Here is a 20,589-nt window from a genome sequence, read left to right on the forward strand (position 1 = left end):
GGGCCACAAGATCTCTCAGTTCTCTTAGCAAAACCAAGCCCCCAAAGCTAAAGAGCATCTTAACCATAATAAAGAGAAATTCGAATTGCGCTTTGGTTACTTTTATTTATTTTACCCATATATTCATATATATAATATATTCATTTGCATTTATATAGATGTTGGAATAATTCTTGTTCTGGCTTTGATTTGGATCTCTGCGAATACATATACATACATTAATTTATACATACACAAGATGAGCGCGATGCTTAATAAACTTAGATAACACGCTTTAAAGTACTATAGGTGTTTGTTTTACTTTTTATGCCATTATTTTGTTACTTTTGAGGAATTGACAAACAAGTTTCGTGCACAGGTAGAATGTAATATGTCTGATTGTGTTCTTTCAATATAGGGACTTACCATTCCAACCTTTCTGGAGCAACTAACTGATTAAAACTTAACTAAAATCAGAATCTTCCAACATTCGTAATTGAGCTTAATTGACTCCGGGCAATATATGTTTGTCAGCCATTTTGTGGTAACTAAACTCCAACTAATTCGATTATACGTATTCATGTCTCTATATATAGCACAGTTCGATACATGGACTAAATGGGATCTGCGGTTCAGATGCCCTCTCTTTGGTTTGTCTATACAATTAACAAGCACAGGTCTCTTTCGATCTCATTTTTATAAAGGTACGCATGGCCATAGATAAAATATATTTGAAAACATTCTCTATTTGCAAACAAAGTGAAATCAACGAATTGAACTAAGGTCCTTAACTGCTCTTCATCTTCTCCTGATATGTTAAGATAGCGTTCCAACAGTTTCTATATCGTATATATAGCATTATATCATATTACTTTAGTGTGGGGCTGGGACTGTTTTTCAATTTGGTGGTGCGTGTGTGGAGCGGTGGCTTCTATGCTCTGAATTCTATCGTTATTTGCGGTATACATATAGATATTCAAATATTACTTGTGGATTCTCCTCTATGTCCATCGATTTAGATATAGTTGCCAACGAACGTAAAAGTAAAACGCCTCGATTATACATAGTATTTTTTTTTTTCCAACTCCGGGACGAACGGATAACGACGCTTAACGAATAACGGTCAACGGATAACAGAATGAGAAATCGTAAAGGAACATCTAGCAACACGTTATAGATACAAACAAATTTACATTTAACATTGAACTCTGATGACTACCGGGATACCCATCATACCCATCATACCCGGTTCTTCAGCCGGTCTTCTGATATGCTTTTACCTAAATGATACTTCTTGGTTGTGTGATCTTACCCATACCAATCGAAGCCGAGCCGACCCGAACCGAACCAGACTGAAACCCCTTACAAGTCGTCGCCCAGGCGATGGATCTCGTCCAGCATGAAGTCCACATCCGCCTCGTTGACCGCCGCCGACGAGATGATCGAGCGGAAGAAGTTGGGCCGGCGATCGTCGGGCTGGTAGCCCACCATCAGCGTTCCCTTCTGCATCATGCGGCCCTTGATGATGGGGCAGATCTGCAAGGATAATTGGAAAGCGTTAAGCATTATGAGATAATATTATGAGACCAACAGAAATATACTTTATATATCCAAAATCTTACCTTTCCCAGCTCCACCTCCTTCTTGGCATCGTGTGGCACTCCTCTCAGTCGCTTGGGCACGTACCAGAAGGAGACGTTGACGCACTCCGGCTCGAGGATCAGGTGGAAGCGGTCGGACTGCTCCCGGATGCGCTTCAGCTGGTACTGGACCAGCTCCATGAGGCGGTCCTGCTGCTGCTCGAATCCCTCGGTTCCCTTGGCCCGCCACTGGAGCCACAGCTTGAAGATGTCGTTGTGCCGGCCGCACTGGATCACCTTGTCGCCGGTGTCGTAGCTAATGTCGTACTGCTTGTCGGTCATGAAGAGATACTCCGCCGACATCTGGTTGCAGCTGATGAGCAGGCCCTGCGTGGAAGAAGTACATATCGATTTGGGATGAAATCTCTCAGTTCGCAGCGAACGCAACTCCGCTGTCCATAAGTCAAGTAGAAATTTTAATTAAAATTCCGCCTGCCAAAAGACGCAACTGTGACCGATGGTAACATATTGCACGGGATGTAAAAAAGCCAGGGTGACTCGGCGCATTTGGTTCGTCAAAGATTTCATTACGCATTGTGTGTGCGACTACCCTTGGCCGTTTCACTCCTGGTTTGGCAGGACGAACGGAACGGAACGAAACAACAAGGAATTGTTTGGAGTACAATTGGAATTCTTTACACAAACATTGTTCGATGTGCATCCAAAAGAATTTTGGGTGAACCGGCGGGGGAGTGGGCTGGTTGGAAAAGGAATTTAAGGCATGGGGTTGTGCTGGGGGCATGCCTCCAATTTGAATCGCTCCGTTTGAGTTTCGGCGGGGGGATTGGTGGTGGAATGACTCCTCCGACAGGCCGGCCTTTAATTTTAATTTGCAACTCAAAGAGCAATTATTCGTTTATTACTTTGCAAACAATGATTTCAGTGATTTTGAGCAATAAAATACGAAATATGTGAGGTCACAGCTGTAAAGGATAAAACAAATTTTACGTTGCATACTTTTCTAACATTGGCTTGAGGCACAAATCTCATCAAAATTCCACAAAGTTAAAATTTATGCCCCTGCAACATCGATAGTACAACTTTCTAGGCCTTGAAATCTTGCCAAACGGTAAATATGTATGTATATTGAAGATAATGTTTAAGCACGTAACATATACGATAAAACAGCGACTTTATTCTCTATCAGTTATTCAAACTTTCCATTCTTTTAATTGTTATACCTGGAATGGCATACTTACATCCTCCTTGAAGTGGATCGTGGAGCACTGGAGCAGGGCTCCCATGAGCTTGTGGGGATTCCAGGTGACCGAATCGGCCCTGCAAGAGTCAAACGCATGGCGTTAAATGGACATTCAATTACGAATTACAAACAATTAACACTAAGCTGCCGCACTGCGGTACAATTCCCACTCCCAAAACCAACCAATTCCACCCCCTGTTGTTCGACAAGAGTTGCAAAAAAAAAAAACGGAAGGTCCTGGCAAGTGCCATAAATTGTGGCAATTTCAGGCCGCAGCACTTTAATTGAATTCAAAAGAGCGAGGACAACCCCCGGTGGGCACTGGAGGGTTGACATTGACAGCTAAACATCCCTGTGGGAGCTATTTACAGTTATGTGGGCGCTGAGAGTGCGCCTGTGTGTGGGAGGGGCGTGCAAGTGTGAGTGAGTGAGTGGGTGTCTATAAACATGATCCTTATGGAGTGCCTGAAAGTATGCTTCACTTTTTCAAGCAGTCGGCTGCCTTAAAACAAAGGATAATACAAATATTTAGGATAAATACCATAAATTTATTTATAAATTTGTATACAAAAATACTTTATATATTTTGTATGACTAAATTTGAAAGAACAGTTGATATTAAAAAATATTTTTTTTTGAGGAGTATCATTTAGTCGAAACACTTTTTACATATAATGTGCATTTGATTGAGCGGTGGCATGTGAAGCTAAAGAAGCTTTTAAGAAGAGATTTTCGATTGTTTTAAGTTTGTTCGCAAATTGAAACTCAGCGGATTTAAGAGCCTCCTCCATCGAAGGACCATTAATCAGTTGCGTAAGCCGCCGAAGGCCACAAATTGTCAGCTGTATGGGCATTTTAATGATTAATTCGCGATGAGTGCCTTTCAATTAAGGACCTCGATTTGCATGCCACAACAATTCGGGCCTTAGGATCCATTCAAACTAATTGAAGGCGTTCGCCTGGGTGATGGATGGACGGATGGAAGTAGGAATGGGAATGAGAGTGGAAGTGGAGGTTAAGTCCTCCTCCACCGATGGCAATCAATTTGAAAGTGTTTTGCGGAGTCGGCTGCTTGACCGCAAGCTGTCGATTCCACGACAGCTGCACTTGCCGCATTTGCCTAAGCTTCCCGAAGTCTGTGTAGAATTAAAGATATATGGATTGCCAAAGTAAATGGATTCGGGCTGGAAACGTAGGTCGAACTGGAGGCGGAGTAAAGTGCATTTCAGGTTGCGACTTTAAAATTAAAAATTCCTAGCCCGGGGTTGAATCCCTATTCCTGACTTGCCCTCCCATTCATTGTTTGGCGTAATTGTTGTGTAAGTAATGCCCATGGCCATCCAAAACACCCCCCTGGGCTAGATGGATTGGTTAGGAAAGGGAAAGGGAAAGGGAGATGGAGATGGAGCAGGGACCGGGGAAATCCACTTTGTTCATTTGTTTGTTCGGGCCAAAATGCACTCGGCTTGTGCCTTGTAATCCCTGTAAGCTCTGAACACCTGATGGAGGCACTAAATGACAAATTGAGATTTTTCCCACATGTTCAGCTCGCATCCGACCTTCAAAAGGGGGCGGCAAAGTTGAGCGATGCGGGCCATTTGGGAGCATTTAGATTTAAATTTACCCAAACCGGGGAAGAGATTTCAATTTTTGTTTTGACTCGCCGAAAGATGAGGGCGCCCAAGGCACAAAGTTCATGTCAAGAACGATGATGAATGGGTACTACAATTGCTTGGAACAAAAGATAAGGGGTTTTTAAAGAACTTCTGAGGAGCTCACTGGAACTTGAAGGAATAAAGGATGACTTAATTTAGCTACATAAAACGTATACTGCACATACTTAAATCATATATTAAAAGGTATTTTTTCTTAAAAAACTCTCTTACTTACCGCTCAACACCAGTAAATCTGGGATGACGATGCTTACGCGACATCAACAATCCGCCGCCCCAAGCAGCCTGTGAAAAAAAATTAAAAAAATTTGGAATGAATATAAAATATGTTAATGACGATCTTATGATATTGTAGAAACTCAAAAAGATTAGGAAATGCCACAATGCTGAAGTTCTAAACTCCATAACTCAACTTATCGTAATCCGATTTTGAAGTGGCATACCTCTAAATGTTTCTGGCGTAATTCTCTAAAAATCTGCATTAAAATTTAGAAATTTATTTTTTTTCAATATTTTTGTCATTTTTTTGATGTTATGATATTGTAGAAATTCAAAAAGAGTAGGAAATGCCACAATGCTGAAGTTCTAAACTCCATAACTCAACTTATCTTGATCGGATTTTGAAGTGGCATACCTCTAAATGTTTCTGGCGTAATTCTCTAAAAATCTGCATTAAAATTTAGAAATTTATTTTTTTTCAATATTTTTGTCATTTTTTTGATGGGATGTACTGTAGAAATTCCAAAATGCCCAAAGACTGAAGTTCTAAACTCCATAACTCAAATTATCTTGATCGGATTTTGAAGTGGCATACCTCTAAATGTTTCTGGCGAAATTCTCTAAAAATCTGCATTCAAATTTTGAAATTTATTTTTTTTTTAATTTTTTTGTAATTTTACCCGTTACTCGTAGAGTAAAAGGGTAGACCAGAATCGTTTAAAGTATGTAACAGGCAGAAGGAAACGCGTCCAGAAAATATTAAAATTTCACGTTTGCACTTCCACTAGTTGAGTAACGGGTATCTGATAGTCTACCCGACTCGACTATTGCATTCTATCTTGTTTTTACTTACATCGATGTGCATCCAGCAGTTGTACTTCTGGCAGATATCTGCAATCGTGTTGATATCATCGAAGGCTCCCAGCACAGTGGTGCCGGCAGTGGCGTTCACGAAGAAGGGGATGTCGCCCTTGGCCTTGCGCTCCAGGATCAGTCGCTCCAGCTCCGAGGTGATCATCTTGCCGTGCTCATCCGAGGGCACCACAATGCAGTGATCGGTGCCCAGTCCACAAACGGCGGCACATGATTTGATCGAGTAATGACACTGATCCGAGGTGAACATCACCAGTGTACCCGGCAATCCCACCGAGCCGTGCTCCTTGTAGTTCGGGAACATCTTGTGTCGCGCAGCCAGGAAGGCATACAGATTGGAGATGGAACCTCCGGGGGCCAGAATGGAATCGCCACCCGACCAGCCAATAATCTCACGCATCTTGGTCAGCACCACATTCTCCATCAGGATGAAAACTGGCGCAATCTCATAGGTGAACATGTTGGTGTTGGCCGTGGCCGTCAGCCACTCTCCTGCCATGGAGATCAGGTCCAGACCGTTGGACAACTGGTTGAAGAAGTGGGGATGTCCTGAAAATTTTCAAATACAATTTTAACTGTCAATAATGGTTCTAATATAACAATCCGTAATATACATCTTATCCTGAAACATTCATTTATTCTTTTATTTTTAAAGTCTGGGTAGAATTCCAATCTTTAATTAATATTTTCGAAAGCAACACATTTGACACTTTGTATGTGCCTGCCTAATGTAGCTGAAAATGCTTTCCATTTAGCCACGGCTGTCGCTCTGTCTCTCAAAGTCTCCGGGACTTTTCTCGCTTCTCCGGAGAACCGAGTGATTCTAAGCTGACAGCAGATGTGCCTGGCAGCTCTGCCTGCTTCACCCATCGCCCCATCAGCCACCCATCCACCCAATGTTTGCTGTTTTTTGTTTTATTAAAAATATATTCGAGGCCAGTGGCAAGTGAAACAAAGGCCGGGCCAAAACACGGCTGACTGGCCCCGAAAGGAAGAAGAATGTATATAGGAATAGACTGCCGGAAGTGCATATGTTCAAGGGCAGACGGTACAAGGTCCTGGTGAATCAATAGCGGATAGTCTGCTCGAAATCCGTGTGCCCGGCTCAACAAGTTTGGCCCTGTAATCCTCAAGCCCCCGCTCCCTGTGAGCTCTATAAATTGCTCATTTATTGTAGCTAATTGCGACTTGCAGAGCTTCGATTTTGGGGTGAAATATGTGGAGAGTGGGGCAAAACTCCCACGAAGAATCACAAAATGCTTTCAGTCACCATCCGGAAGCTGTCCAACTGCCGGATTTGTACCCTGCTCCTCTATATTCCAGTTTGAACCCTTCGGCGTCTGTCAGTTCACATCTTGAGTGCCATAAGTCGTGTGATTAAAATCCCATTGCCCACAAGGCTAAATCCGCCCACAGAAATAAAATACGTACACTTAGACAAAATGCTTGTCCATAATGTAATAGGAATAAAAATAAAAATTGTCACAAACCAAAAGCACACATTAAGCATAATCAAATGCTTACTTAATATAAAATAATATTATCATATTACTAAACAAAAATCTAAAGAACGCAGTTTAAATAGTAAATTTCCAGTTTACTGATTTCCCAATTTATCAGTTTTTTTGTTAATTTCCCCATGTGTAAACTGACAGAGCGTTGGCATCCAAACATTTCAATTTGCGCATGTGGCCAGGATATGCTCGCTGGAAGGACTCGAATCCTCGAATCGAGCGGATTCACCCTCGCCCAGCAGCCATTCATTCGCATCAAAGGATCAGGAATGCAGCGAGTCAGAAAATAACAACGGATTTTGATTAAAGCTCCCCTCGTTTTTATGGAGTCCTCGGAGAAGGAAGAGAAGTCGTTTCCTTCGTATCAGGTTGCCCGTTTGACAGGGCGCGCATTATGTGAGATTAAGGATCATAAATGGGACTCTTATCGGGTCTGCAGGGGGAAAGCTGGCTCTACGAAAAATAATTGACAGTGCTATCTTTTTTGGAGAAGCATACATTGGCTGCTGTGTTTAAAATCAAAATGCTTATTTTGTTTCTCTATGGTTTATATCTTTCATTACAAGTTAGCACTAAAAAATTAGCTGTTTGATGCTGTTGACTTTTTTGTAAGTGAGAAACTATTTTAGGCTGCAATTTTAATTGCAAGCTAATTCCCCTTTATTAGAAACTTATTACATTAAAACTTTACAGTAACAATAGCTCACTTCCTAAGCGTAATGAGCGAGAAACTAATGCAAACTTAGGCCAAACTTGAACATACTCCTATTCCATGGGACTACGCATCCTAATTACGTTTATTTTTCTTTCCCAAAAGTTTCCCATGCAATCTGAGCTTATTCAGTTGCAGCCTTGATTGCGTAGAGTTTTAATTCAATTTTCGGCGAGCCAAATGGGAGCAGCAGGCTAAACAGCAGCAGCCTCATTTCCTGCGAGGAAAATCAGGGAAGCGACGCCTGCTTCCGAGACAAGGCCGCAGTTTCCGGGGGTTGGGGGCGGTGCTTCCACAAGGGGTGGAGTGGGTGTTTTGGGTGGTGTGGGCGGTGTGGGTTGGCTTGAGTAAATACGCTTATTATCGATACTCCAAACACAATTGCGGTCACGTGCGAGGACTGCACAAACATCGAAGGACAAAGACAGCGCCGCTCGACTGGGGACCGACTGCCTCTCGCATTAATTTTCAATGAAATCAAATCAGCAAGGACATTCAAAACAAGCTGGCGCAAACTATGGCACAAGCTCTCGACCTGAGGATACCATAGAATTTCGAAATTATGTTAGGAGCTCAATTGACCAATCAAGTCTTACGTTCGAAGTACTAGCATCCTTTCATTATCTATGTATTTAAAGGGTACCACAATGTATATATTATTTTAAGTCTTAGAGTAAAACTGCCTCTTGACATGAATAGCAGGTAGAAATATTAGCTCCCAAGTCAAAGGCTCACCATATATGTGTTGGCATTATGAGTATTGTTTGTGCTCCCCAATATCCCCTTCATCATCGACTAGTGGGTATGAAAAAGTTAAAAGTGAAACGTGCGAATGACTTTTGGCTGCTAAAGCCGCGCCCACAATGAACCCTTTGCCCGATTTATGATTGATGGCCGAGTGGCTCTGCATCGCGGGGATTACAGACTACGGACCCCGAGGAGAGTGTTTTTGAAAGGTGTAAACAAGCCGGGGCCGCAGCTCAATGGGCCATAAAATGGCATTGTCTGCTGGATGCTGGATGCTGTCTGCTTCCTGCCGGCAGGACGAGTATCTCCCCGAGTGCCATCAATATGCTAATGTGCTTATCTAGAAGGCTGCACACTTTGTGCCCTAATACGACCGCAAGGTCCAGAGGCACGCGTCCTGCCCTCGTCCTTAAAAGAGTAAATCACATTCCACGGACAAAGAGCATATGCTAAGCAGGGACAAATTTGATTAATCCCCGCTGAGCAAACTTCACAAGGTGATGATAAGGAAATCAGCCAGCTTAGATCAGATCACCTTTGAATATTCGTCGCAGCTCTGGAAGTCAGGGAATCCATTTGGGTTCCAGTTCAAGTTATACATTTTGCATATATTGGTAAGGATGGTAATAATGGTTATAGATCCGTGACTTACCCGTCTTGACTTGGTACTTCAGTGTGGTGGCGCAGTCTTCGATGAGCTGCTGCAGCGGCAAGGCGCGATCGGGAACATCCAGATCGAGCAGACGCTTCATGTCCTCGGGATGGTGGAAGTCCAGGACCTTCTCATTGCGGTCGTTAGTGGCCTTCACAAAGTCCAGAAGCACGTCGATTACCTTCAGCAGGAACTCCCGTGTCTCCGGGCCAGCGGTCACTGTGGTGGGCATGAGATCTGGATAGGAAAAACAACAGTGGCATAAAAAGAGGGTGCGGAAAAAACCGAATGAGGATTTCTTATCGGTATATATGAAAAGCGTGCCCGCTGCTGACAGGAAAAATGGTTTTCCTCTCTTATCGTGATATATGGATATTATTATTACAATGATTTGTGGGCTGGCGCAGTCGTAAAAAGAGATGACTAGCTTGAAGGTAAGTTAAGTCGGAAATCCTCCGGGGCAAGATGAGATTTCAATTATTTTTGTAAAAATTTATTTTCACTGAGAAAACTGGGATTGATCAACCGATTTCATATTAAAAATCCTGTCATATATATGGGCCAAACTAGAAAATGTTATTTTGTGCTAGAAGTGAGTTCTTTGCTAAGTTTTAATTTTTTGCACATTTTAAAAAATATTTATATTTTGTATTCTTCCATTACATAAAAAATTACCTATATATAGTACAATAAACCGTTTTCAGTAATGTATAAACTTTGTATCTCAATTTTGTTTATTAATATACATTAAGAGTGTAATTTTCATGGCTTTCAATTACAATTTTGTTTAATTTTACCGCCAGTCCGGCATGAAAACGCGTTACATCAGCGGAGATTATTTTAAACTAGCAGGATTTGGACGAAACACCCTTGTGGGCTGTACATATCCTTGGCTTTAGTGTCCTTGCCTTCGTCCCTCTGCGGTGGCTGCAATTAATTACTGGGGCTTTTGCTTAAGCATCAGCAGTGGCCACTAAGCCACCGAGCAAATGGGAGCAGCTCCATTAGAAGCCAGCTGGAAATCAATTGCAAACTTAACGTTGCGCATGATTACCATTTTCGCTGGGGAGGTGGTGCGACAAATTGTGGCAATTTGAAAAATTCCTCGACTTTACGGCCAAGAAGTTAAATAAAATTTAATGTGCTCGACTGCTTCAGTGCTCAGGGTGCTCACTGTCAGAGGCAGACGTTCAACCCAGCCGAGTCCAGAATTCTGCGCCCAGAATCCTTCGAGTCCTTGGAAGGCATTGCGCACAGCCGCCACACACGAGAGTCCTGGCATCGAGCGTGAGCAATATCCTGTGACTAAACGGTTTATGTTTGTTGGCCTTTCAATCTGCGGCACGCGTCTGCCGCCTCGGGGAGAGTCCTGCCACCTTTCTGGTCCTCGTGCCACATACATCGAATGGTGGTGGATTGTTTGACTTTCTGTTCTGTTCTGTCTGTTTGTTGCGTATTTGCCGAGCAGAAATCTGTTACAGGGCAACAGTCGCCAGTTTCACGCTTCACAAGAGGCGGCAAACGCACACGAAACACAAGGAGCTTCCAGTGCGGGGCCATTTATCAAGGACACGAGTGTCCTGGACAGCCCACCGCTTGTCCATGTCCTTAAACAGCAGCCAGTTGCCCATTTTCTGTTCCCGGTCCCTGGCAGTGTCAGTTTAACACTCGTTTATTATTTGCCCAGCCAAATGCGATGCGATTCGAGTGCAGTTATGCGTAGGACCAATGTTTGCCAGGATTATTACCAAGGCGAAGTAATCGCCCCTCGGACACGCTCGCAAAATATGTTTCTTGTGCCGGAATGTGACAGGTTGGAGTTGCACAATTCGAAAATAAATTCTTGCTCTCGGCCAGCTCTAAGCCCTTGTTTTCTCGCAATTTATGGTTATGACAGCGTGTAGCTCGATTGAATATTAATTACTTATGGAGAAAAGACTGCAGATACAATGTATAGCAAAGGGGTAAAGCTACTATAAAAAATTAGACGTTTCGTCCATTTTCTCATAGATTCTCCCTCAAACTCCCAAGCAAAGTCTTTAGTAACTGACAGTTGGGAACTCCAATTGTTCTCTCTAGATTTTTAATTTTATTTTTGCGGTATTTTAAAACCAAAATACTTTTATTAAATCAAATTATCTAGAAATCTTATATTACATTGTAAAATTAAATTTTTAAAACAAATTTCAACTACATCCGGTCATAGTATAGTCTCTAAAACTTGAGAATATATTATTCCTTAAGCAGTAAACAAGGATAATGCAAGGAGCCAAGGTTATTTGATATCAATTAACAATGAAAATGAGTGAAATACAACATAAAAACTTTTTGATAAAGTTGTTTTTTATTTTTATTTGTAGAAACTCAACAATTCAAAAATTCAAAAATTCAAAATGATTTTTCGATAGACCAAAAGGCAACCTATCCATTTTTACTTCATATTCCCGAAACGGTTCGGTTTATGGAAACTGTATGCTATTTTAAATGTTGTTCAAAAAGATACTCACCATATGCCGTCAGTTTGCCCGTCCTCTCGGACAGTTTATACCCATTCGGATTCAGCGACATTTTCTCCTCTGCAACGATAAAAAGTGAAAAACGGGGAGGAATTATTGTGGGGAGTCGCAAGTGCAGACTGTGCAAGATAAGGAAAAATGGAGCTCGGCCAAATGAAGTGAGTCAATGTTATGCAATCGACCGAGGACAGAGGGTCCTCGGGGCAGGTGTTACATAAGTCCTTGCTACTCGAAAACCCCCATTTTCCAACAGCCCACACTCAAATTGCATAACCAAGCCAAACAAACAAATGGTGCGAAAATGCAATGGGCGTGTAAATAAACAGAGTGGAAATGGAATGGGGCGTTTGGAGAATGAGGAGGGGCTGTTTGCACAAGGACAACTGAAGGGCAAGCTCCAAGTGGGAGGCAAATATCTTGTATATGCCATATATATGTACACGGATTTCAGGACCCCTCCTTTTCACTTTTGGCGCCATCTGCTATTGCGCAGTGAGTGTTAAGCCAATTTCCTGCGACGGAACGTAAGTATATAAATATATATACACCTATATATGTATATAAGCTTGATTTACATGGGGATACAGACAGCGCGACAGCTGCAATTAATGGCGAAAACCTTGGACTGTGCGAAACTTATGCAACAAAATCGTCTGGGAGTCTTACCGATAATCCTGCGGATATCGTCGATATACTGCTTTAGGTAATTCACTTTGACTGTCTGCGGGGGCGACGAATCACCGACGAGGCTTACGAAAAGATATAGCTAGAGGAATGTGCGAGTACGAAATGTATCGAAATGTATCTCTGAGATGGATCTGCGATTTACTACTTGTGGTCTAAAGCAACGACAACTTACAGAGTTCCTTTTTCCTAGCAACAAAACACTGAAAATCACTCGCGAATCGGAGCTACAACTCACTGATTAAACGGACTGGGAATTATTGGATTTTCAAGGTATATATCTTCTCAGGTATTGCGGGCAACTTTCACTTTTGGTTGGGATACTTAGGGAACTGAGCAGCCTACACTCGCTGACGATCTGCGGAGCTATGAGCAGCAGCATCCGCCTGAGTTGCCTACGAAGCTTTTCGTATCCAAAAAATGGCTGCCCATATACCACTACACGCGTACCTATATACTACTCCTCAATCTCTTGCATAACCTTCAACGACAACGACAACGACAACAACAGTGGGGCTGAGGAAAGTGCGGGAAATTCTCTGGGTGACGTCATTGATTTTTCGGAAACCATCTTTGTTAAGGCCATTTTGCGTGGGCGGAGCTTCGGCCATGCGCGCCCCAAAGTATCCAACAGATACACATGAAATGTATGCGCACGCCTCGTGAATACTAAAGAAATAAAAAACGGTATAAAAGGAATGGAAAACATAGATTGTGAGGGGGCGACCAAATGAAAAGCTAATTAACAAACTAATTTTGCCACTGTTTCTGACATTTACAATGACCCACAACTTTTTATGAGAGTTTGCTGCCGAATGGAAAAAAACCACCATAATTACTTTCATTTCTCGCACATATGTACCCTTAGATATAGGAGCCAAAACACATAACATCCTGGTATATAGAACAAAAACGAAATTTGGGTCAAAGCTAGGCCGCCCGCCCACTGCGGCTATGCAAAAAAGATATGTATCTCCAAGTGAAATTGCATCATTTCCAATAGAACGCGTTTCATAGCATACTTTTGAGGGCCAGAGAACATGTATAGCCATGTTATGCAACTTGGAAAAGGACCCCAGGAGCAGCAGGACCAAAAGGACGTCCATCAAACTGGAGAAGCTTAGACAACGAGAACACTACGAATACTTGCCGCAAAAGAGTTTCTCCCACACTTATCTGACACACGGAGCAGCTGGCGAAGGATGTTACCACACTTGGCACTTGGTCCTGCCGCTGCTCCTGCTCCTTGGCTCCTTGGGCAGGATCCACTGCGTCAGCATATTCGTTGCGAAGGCTCTGGCACTTGAAAAGTGTCTTTCGATGTAACTGATTGCAACTTAAGAAGGCCATTACAGTGGCAATAACTCCCTTGCAAGTCCCTGTGATCCATCTTTTTATTGAATGTCTATCTTGCAATATTGGCAAAATGAAGTCGACACTTGTTCAACATGACTTTCCAAACATTCTCAAAAATCGTACTACATTACTTTGTCGCATTTGCTTGGAGTTTCATAGCAGAAGTCCAACGACAGTTGCTGAAAGTCTATAAAGCCATAATTGCACAAGGAACTCGTTTCTTTTGATGGGGCAACAACTGTGGAAAAGGACTTTCATCAGAGCTTTTTAATTGTTAATTGGTAATTGCTTCCTTGAAAGAAAGCTAAATTCAACTGAAACTTTGAAATTAAACATACATTTTATATCAAATCTTAGTAGAATCTCGGTAAATCTACCTAAAATCACGTGACAATTTGATATGGACTTGCACCCTTAACCAAACTAAACAAACTGAGAAACCCTTTAGCAGAACCCATCCATCACAAGTGTCAGACAAATATTTCTGATACAAAAACAGCTCATGGTATTTAGATCCACTAAACATGGCTGCTATCTGGAAGGCACTTCAATGGCATGTGCTACCAATAATAATTAGGCACTCTGTCTGCACTTATCGCAGATATATGGCCACCAGACCAGACTAAAAGGGGGAAACGAGTGTATGGCGATGGAAATCCGCGATAGTCTATCCTCTGATTCGCACTTGAATCTATGACACCGGCAGATAAGGCCATCAAAAACATTTATTATTAGTAAGTGGGATTTTAGTTTGGGCCAGAGGCTCAGTTGAACAACTGCTACCATTTGGAGCGGACAGCTTTATATAAATCCTGTCGAGTTAAGAGCTTAAGCATTTCGAGCGGAGCAGGTGCCACGAACAATCGGATTTAATTGAGTCAAACTTTGGAAAAGCACAGTAAGTTGTAACAGGAAACGGAAACAGAAACAGAAACAGCAGCAGACATGGACAACAAAAGGATTATGGGTTTAAGCCATTTTAAGAGTGATGTTTAAAATACTCTCGAACATAATGGCTGCCATACAAGCAAGTCTGCAAGTTATACTCTATCAAATGGTTGAGCTGATTGTTGTAACATAAATGTTGAACTGAAGGAGAATCTTACTATAAATATAAAAGCTTTGAAGAAAGATGCTTTTGATTTTAATCAAACATTTATCAAACTAGAAAGCTGAAGGGATTTTTCTTGGAGTAGAATAATTAATATCGAAAAATAAAAATATGCAGTCATAAAATATTTAAACTTAACTACATTATAAACATTCTTTATTATTAATGCCACCCAAAATATTAAGTGCATCTGTAGGAATAGTCAAACTGGATCGATGCCCGTTGAAAGGGCACAGCTAGCGAATGGAATTGAACAATGAAACGAGCTCTCGACCAGAAAATAGGATGCTCACCTGGCTGTGATTGCACGTAGCGCAAGTAGGCCCTGTAACCCAGATAGGCGAAAATGTTTGGAGTCAAGTGCCACCCACGGATGCGGATGGAGCCAGGCCTGGGGCTGCAAGTCTCGGGCGGCTAATTCAGACCGGGAGTTTCTGGCCTGGGCGAAGCGTCCTCTTTGGCACTCGACTCTCAACTGCGAGCCACAAGCACCAGAGCCAGAGGACCAGGGAATGCTCTGCGCCCGGGGGCCATAAGCATTTTTCGGTGCCAGTGGAAAATAAATGGGAGTTTGGGAATTTCGACTGCTTAGCCTGTCATTACGCTGACAAAATAAGATTCCAGCAGGTTGGTTAGCTAAGGCATTTTTGTGAGGTATTTTAGACGGGAATCCCATTGCAAAAGCGTTGTCAGGATGCCAGAACGCCAGAATGCCAGGATACCAGGATACCAGGTGGAAGCCTCAGTTCAGTGCAGTTCAGTTCGAGAGACAGGCGATTGCATAACCCCTTTCGGTTTGGCAAATCAAGCATATGATACTCGGATAGCAAATGCTCGGGATAACAATGGTGTAGGGATTAGGCCCCAAAGGCTGCTTTTTGCTGCCTATTTTTGAGAGCGCGATAATTGCATTTCGAGCACAATTGCTCCTATTGTACGGGGCCAAACAGTCCCCATTTTGGCCCAGTCCCCCCGAGGATAATACGCCCCAAACCAGCCGAAGCCAGCCGGGCACACCCATTCCCCAGTCCTGTAATCTGCCCATCTCTTTCATCTCCTTGCAGCCCAGCGATGGGAGAGCGTGTGGAAAAGCGACAGGGTAAAATGGGGGGATGTGGATTACACTTCGGCCTCCCATTGGCTGCAATCCTTATCCTGGCTGCGCAGGCGCCGGCTGTGACGTCATCAGCCGTCCTGGAGGACGAGACTTTGGGGGATGCTGCTCTGGCATCGCATTCAGCAGCCAAAATCCTTGAAGACGTCCAAACCATCAGCGCAGTTCAGGATTGGAGTTTGCTGTGTAAAGAGCTCTGCGGGTAAGTGTCGGATAAACAGCAATCCCAAACTCTTTGAATTACTGACAGTAAGGTGCCTTAGAGCTAAGTGACTCAGGTGTTTGTTTGACAAGTGCAGCTTTCCCCAAAGAAGTGCGAACTAATAATGATAATAATAACAACACCTTTACCAAGCAAAATGCGCGTGTCGATGGCCTTCGAAAATCATTTGCGAGTTGCGTCGGCTTTTCAAGTGGGGCTATCGTGGTTTTCCCTAATCACGTTTGTCAGGAAAACATAATCCGCATTCCTGATCGGTGGCTATATCTGTGATATGCGGCTATTATGGCGTGTGTGCTGTTTTTATTTGTCAAGTGCCAAATATGTTAAGTATAAATGGTACTCGAGGTGGCCTGAAGTACTGTGTTCGTGTGCATAACTTTGAAAATAAAGCTTAAGTAGCGGGCTATTGTTAAATAAAAATATTTGACAATCTTACAATAATATACTAAAAGCAAGGAATATTTGTCTTGAAAGTTTTGTAACGCTTTAATATTTAAAATATACTTTTTTATTTCCTATTTAAGTTGGTGTTCAATACTGCTTAAAAAGCAAGTCGATGAAATCGATATTCTTCAAGATCCTAAAATCTAGTTCATGTAACATGACTTTGTCATATTCGGTCCAGCTCCGCTTAAATATTTTTTGAATCTATTCCGCATTGAAATTTAATCAGCATTTCATGGTTGATCCTTGCAGAGCTGGCCTGGGCGTTGCTCCAACGCCTGATGTGGCCAGAAACACGATCCTGAGACAGGAGTCAGATGTGGCCAAGTGCCGGCAACTGTGTGGACTGCCTAGGGGTAAGTGGCAAATACGATATCAAAACTGTAGATAAAATGTTAAATTCAAATGATAATAGTTCGCCTCACCTACTTTTCTATCAATAGAACTTTGCTAGGCATTACATGTACAAATGTTCCATTTCATTGAGTTTCAAGAGTACCATTCTGAAAATGAACATTCTAATCGATTCCACATAACAACTTCCAGGTGAAGCGGGCGACTTGATCTGCTCGAGCTTTTGTAGTCAGAAGGGTCGCTCCCTGCCCGGATGCAGTCCCTGCCAGCAGGAGGTGCGCAGGATGAAGGAGGCGAAGGAGAAGGAGGAGAAGGAGCAGGTTCGAAAGAACGAGGAGAAGGCCAGTGGAGTGCTGGGCGATCCAACACACGGTTCCAGAGCCGCGGAGAATGCAGTACGGAGATCGGTCGACGTGGCAATAGGGTCCGCAGTTCCCGTGGCAGCCGCGTCGGATACGGATACGACCACTCCGGCTCCGGACTGGGACGAAATGTGCAAGGTGCTCTGCAAGACTGGCGATGGCGGGTCTTTGTGCAACTGTGATTTATCGCCGTTCTTCAGCTGAGCGATCCCCACCTTCCTGAGGGGATCGCTCCCGATGGAGGCGCTAAATCACAAACCCATATATATGGATCGAGAATTATCTGATGTTTTGTTGTTCTTCGTTTTTGAACTTCAGTTAGTGCTATTGTTGTCATGAAAAAGTATCTCCCATATACAATCTATATCGGAAAACTTGTTACGAAAGTTTAGTTAAATACTGTAAAAACTAAAAAAAGAAACTATAGAAAATCAAAAAAAAAAAAACAATTCAATATAAATAATACATAGAGAAGAATATACGAGAAGGAGGAGCAAGCAAAAATTCCCTATGCGAATCAATTAATTTGTAACTAATTTCAATTAAAACTAACTATAGAAAGCTATAGAGTAAGCAAGGGGGACTATACCCCCAACTCGGAAACAGCAGAATCACGCAGGGCTTCCAGTGCGCCGCCTCGGAGGATGAGGATCCCCTCCCAAGGGAGTCCAAAGCCCTCCGGACGGACACAACCCGTATTTAGGTGATTAGTCAAGGAATTGGACTGAGGAGACACAAGAAGAACAACCAATTAATATCAATGTACACAACATATCGTGCGGTAAACACTACCCAAAATCAAAAACCCCAATCACATTTATTTGGAATACACCTTGGTTCGATGGAATCAGCATATCAATTTACCAAGAGGCAAAAACAAGTTGGTATCAAAAGAATTTCCTTTGTTTTGGCTTACAAGTTATTGGCGAATCTAAGCATTGAGATATTTCAAATCAGCATCAATTAGGAGTGTCGCAATTAGGCCAAAGTGCCAACCAAGAGTTTAGTGTTGGTTACGGCCCTTAAACATAAAGACAACATTTATAAAATATACTTGTACTTACTAACGAATAACAAATGTAATTGGTCTATATATATCCACACAATGAGTTGCGATTGCAAATCAGAAACTCAGACGGGCTATACTGGATCTACCAGACCCGTATATTATATATATATAAATATATATATATACATAAAGCTGTAAACCATAGTTACCATTATATCTAGGTGTCATATTGTTCAGCATAAATAATCGCATACGATGTATTGTATGCATATTATCTGTGTGTTTGGAAGACATTTTTTCGCATTGCATTGAAATGGAAGACAATTTAAACAAATCGCATTCTGGAAGACATGCGTTGCGGCAGCGGCAACAAGATCGGCCAGCTGCCAACTAGTTAATAAGATATTCTATATAATAATAATGAGATTTTCGATTCACACTCGAAGATATAGTCAATACAAGCACACGTTGTTGTGGCAAACGCGACGCTGTGACTGACAATAATTAACTATAACTTAGGAGGAGAACAGCAGGCAAGGAAGTTCGCATACTCAGTGTCTATATACCAGTACTATTGCTAATATTAACCATGCACTTATCAAGGTATATGAAAAATAATTAAATAATATTGTATTGCACCAAAGTTATAAGGCAATTTTCAGAGCACATTCATTGATAACCTAATGCGGCTTCAGTATGTATATCGATGTGTAGCAAGTTAATCACTCAGTAATTAATATACGAAATGCACTTTACATTTATGTATATGTATATGTGTTAGGCGTTGCGTTTCTGCCATGAATACAGCGGCTAACGAACCGATCACACGGATTATGCCGGAATAATATCCATAATCCATAATATATATTTATAACCAACAGACACATCATCATCAATTACGAATACCGAGTCGAAAACCGTTTCGAACCGATTATGCCGTTTCGCAGTTTCGTTTTTTTTAATTTTTCCTATGGCCGGGCATTATCTTAGTCGGTAATGTCTGGAGCAATGGTCAAAATAACACAGAAAAATAGATTTAAAGGCAATTTCACAACAGATAACCACAACAGCAACTACACAACCAAATAAAGGCAATTATTATCTTATATGCGTTAAATGTTGTAAAGCCCCTCTAAACAAAAAAACAAAAATAAACTGTGTTTCATTGGGTTGGATAAGAGGTTCAAGGAATAATCACTTCTTTTTTATTTTATTACCTTTATATAAATAATAGCACTGACTTATCATTCAACTTTCATAACGAGAATTTCACTTCATATACTTTGAATGCACTGCTTTACCAGTTAAACTTGTAGAACCGTTTCACACCATTAACCGCAAAAAACCGCTTGCACTGCTTGAAGCAGTATTTCAAATTTGGGCGCGCTCTTTCTTTTGTCATCTATACAATTATTTTAAATACAAATGTGGAACAGTTTGTTGTAGTATAGTACAATGAATTTGTTATTGTAATTTCAGGCATACGTTTATTATTACATGCAAATAGTACATTTTATATAGTACCCACGGTGACTGATAATCATGGTCTCCGATGAATTTAAAAAAGCGATGCAGCTTCAGTCGAATTTGTCAACTCAAGCTAACCATGCTTAAGAACTGGACAATAAATACTTTCCTCTTTGTTTTCTCGTGGTTTAGTGTGACTGGGCAATATGATGCAGAGGTATAATTAATTAATATTTGAACAATATTTGATTTCAATTTATTTAAACAATTTGTAGGCACCAGCGACACTCAGCGGAATCTTACCCACGGACAATCTACATTCAGACCCAAATCAAGTTTGCGGCCCGAGCAATCCAAATGGCTTGCTGGCCAACGTGAAGGTAGACAAAGTTCAGTCCGTTCAGTTTTGAGCTTCCTGCTAGTCTAATATGCGCCGGCGGCGAGATGGATGCGGGTGACTGCTTCGGCGACGGAGGATCCGCACTTTTCTGCCCCATGGAGACGGACCCATCTCGCTATGAGCAAACTAGCATCGTTAACTGGGGCATCGGTTGTCGACAGGAAAACGTTCCAGCGGTCTATACCAATGTGCAAATGTTCCGAGATTGGATCCTTCTGCACCTGGCCCAGAACTCCAACAGTGTTCCATTCGCTGGTTAGGTACTTGTCTGATATGAGGAATTATAATAGGTATGCTGAATAATCATTAAAATAGGCCGTAATGCCGACATTTCATCAA

The 20,589-nt window shown here is 42.0% G+C and overlaps 3 protein-coding genes across 6 annotated transcripts; 2 read left to right on the forward strand and 1 right to left on the reverse strand.

The window, feature by feature from the left end:
* Nucleotides 1–91: 91 nt before the first annotated feature.
* On the reverse strand, nucleotides 92–15,724 carry LOC6543573 (glutamate decarboxylase). 3 transcript variants are annotated; one of them, XM_015157842.2, is made up of 9 exons: nucleotides 12,586–12,874; nucleotides 12,393–12,492; nucleotides 11,718–11,786; nucleotides 9,211–9,447; nucleotides 5,566–6,134; nucleotides 4,711–4,778; nucleotides 2,819–2,897; nucleotides 1,602–1,946; nucleotides 92–1,515 (listed from the first exon to the last, which is right to left on the reverse strand). In XM_015157842.2, the coding sequence occupies exons 3-9, from the start codon at nucleotides 11,776–11,778 to the stop codon at nucleotides 1,342–1,344; spliced, it is 1,533 nt and encodes a 510-aa protein (XP_015013328.1). In that variant the 5' UTR covers nucleotides 11,779–11,786; nucleotides 12,393–12,492; nucleotides 12,586–12,874; the 3' UTR covers nucleotides 92–1,341. The 3 variants fall into 3 exon arrangements, with proteins under 3 accessions (XP_015013328.1, XP_015013329.1, XP_001971833.1); XM_015157843.2 differs by lacking the exons at nucleotides 12,393–12,492; nucleotides 12,586–12,874 and adding an exon at nucleotides 15,171–15,724; XM_001971797.3 differs by lacking the exon at nucleotides 12,393–12,492 and having other exon boundaries at nucleotides 12,586–12,880.
* LOC6543574 lies at nucleotides 12,227–17,899 on the forward strand. 2 transcript variants are annotated; one of them, XM_001971798.3, is made up of 4 exons: nucleotides 14,547–14,664; nucleotides 15,942–16,193; nucleotides 16,911–17,014; nucleotides 17,205–17,899. In XM_001971798.3, the coding sequence occupies exons 2-4, from the start codon at nucleotides 15,949–15,951 to the stop codon at nucleotides 17,576–17,578; spliced, it is 723 nt and encodes a 240-aa protein (XP_001971834.2). In that variant the 5' UTR covers nucleotides 14,547–14,664; nucleotides 15,942–15,948; the 3' UTR covers nucleotides 17,579–17,899. The 2 variants fall into 2 exon arrangements, with proteins under 2 accessions (XP_026832765.1, XP_001971834.2); XM_026976964.1 differs by lacking the exon at nucleotides 14,547–14,664 and adding an exon at nucleotides 12,227–12,250 and having other exon boundaries at nucleotides 16,911–17,318.
* A 2,090-nt stretch (nucleotides 17,900–19,989) lies between these two features.
* On the forward strand, nucleotides 19,990–20,510 carry LOC113563971 (tryptase beta-2). The gene is made up of 3 exons (XM_026978116.1): nucleotides 19,990–20,067; nucleotides 20,126–20,227; nucleotides 20,259–20,510. Exons 1-3 carry the CDS (start codon nucleotides 19,990–19,992, stop codon nucleotides 20,508–20,510), a joined length of 432 nt encoding a protein of 143 aa, XP_026833917.1.
* The last annotated feature ends 79 nt before the right edge of the window (nucleotides 20,511–20,589 follow it).

Source organism: Drosophila erecta, unplaced genomic scaffold (assembly GCF_003286155.1).
Source record: "Drosophila erecta strain 14021-0224.00,06,07 unplaced genomic scaffold, DereRS2 tig00000021-arrow-pilon, whole genome shotgun sequence".
Taxonomy (NCBI): Eukaryota; Metazoa; Arthropoda; class Insecta; order Diptera; family Drosophilidae; genus Drosophila; species Drosophila erecta.

Bases quoted from the DNA above. Each gene is read 5' to 3' on its own strand.
- LOC6543574 (XM_001971798.3), top strand. From the start codon at position 15,949: ATGGGAGAGCGTGTGGAAAAGCGACAGGGTAAAATGGGGGGATGTGGA. The intron at 16,194-16,910 runs GTAAGTGTCGGA...TGATCCTTGCAG, and splicing joins CTGTGTAAAGAGCTCTGCGG to AGCTGGCCTGGGCGTTGCTC. The intron at 17,015-17,204 runs GTAAGTGGCAAA...AACAACTTCCAG, and splicing joins ACTGTGTGGACTGCCTAGGG to GTGAAGCGGGCGACTTGATC.
- LOC113563971 (XM_026978116.1), top strand. From the start codon at position 19,990: ATGCTTAAGAACTGGACAATAAATACTTTCCTCTTTGTTTTCTCGTGG. The intron at 20,068-20,125 runs GTATAATTAATT...AACAATTTGTAG, and splicing joins CTGGGCAATATGATGCAGAG to GCACCAGCGACACTCAGCGG. The intron at 20,228-20,258 runs AAGGTAGACAAA...CCGTTCAGTTTT, and splicing joins ATGGCTTGCTGGCCAACGTG to GAGCTTCCTGCTAGTCTAAT.
- LOC6543573 (XM_015157843.2), bottom strand. From the start codon at position 11,778: ATGTCGCTGAATCCGAATGGGTATAAACTGTCCGAGAGGACGGGCAAA. The intron at 9,448-11,717 runs GTGAGTATCTTT...TTTCCTATCCAG, and splicing joins GGGCAAACTGACGGCATATG to ATCTCATGCCCACCACAGTG. The intron at 4,779-5,565 runs GTAAGTAAAAAC...TTTTTTTCACAG, and splicing joins ACTGCTGGATGCACATCGAT to GCTGCTTGGGGCGGCGGATT.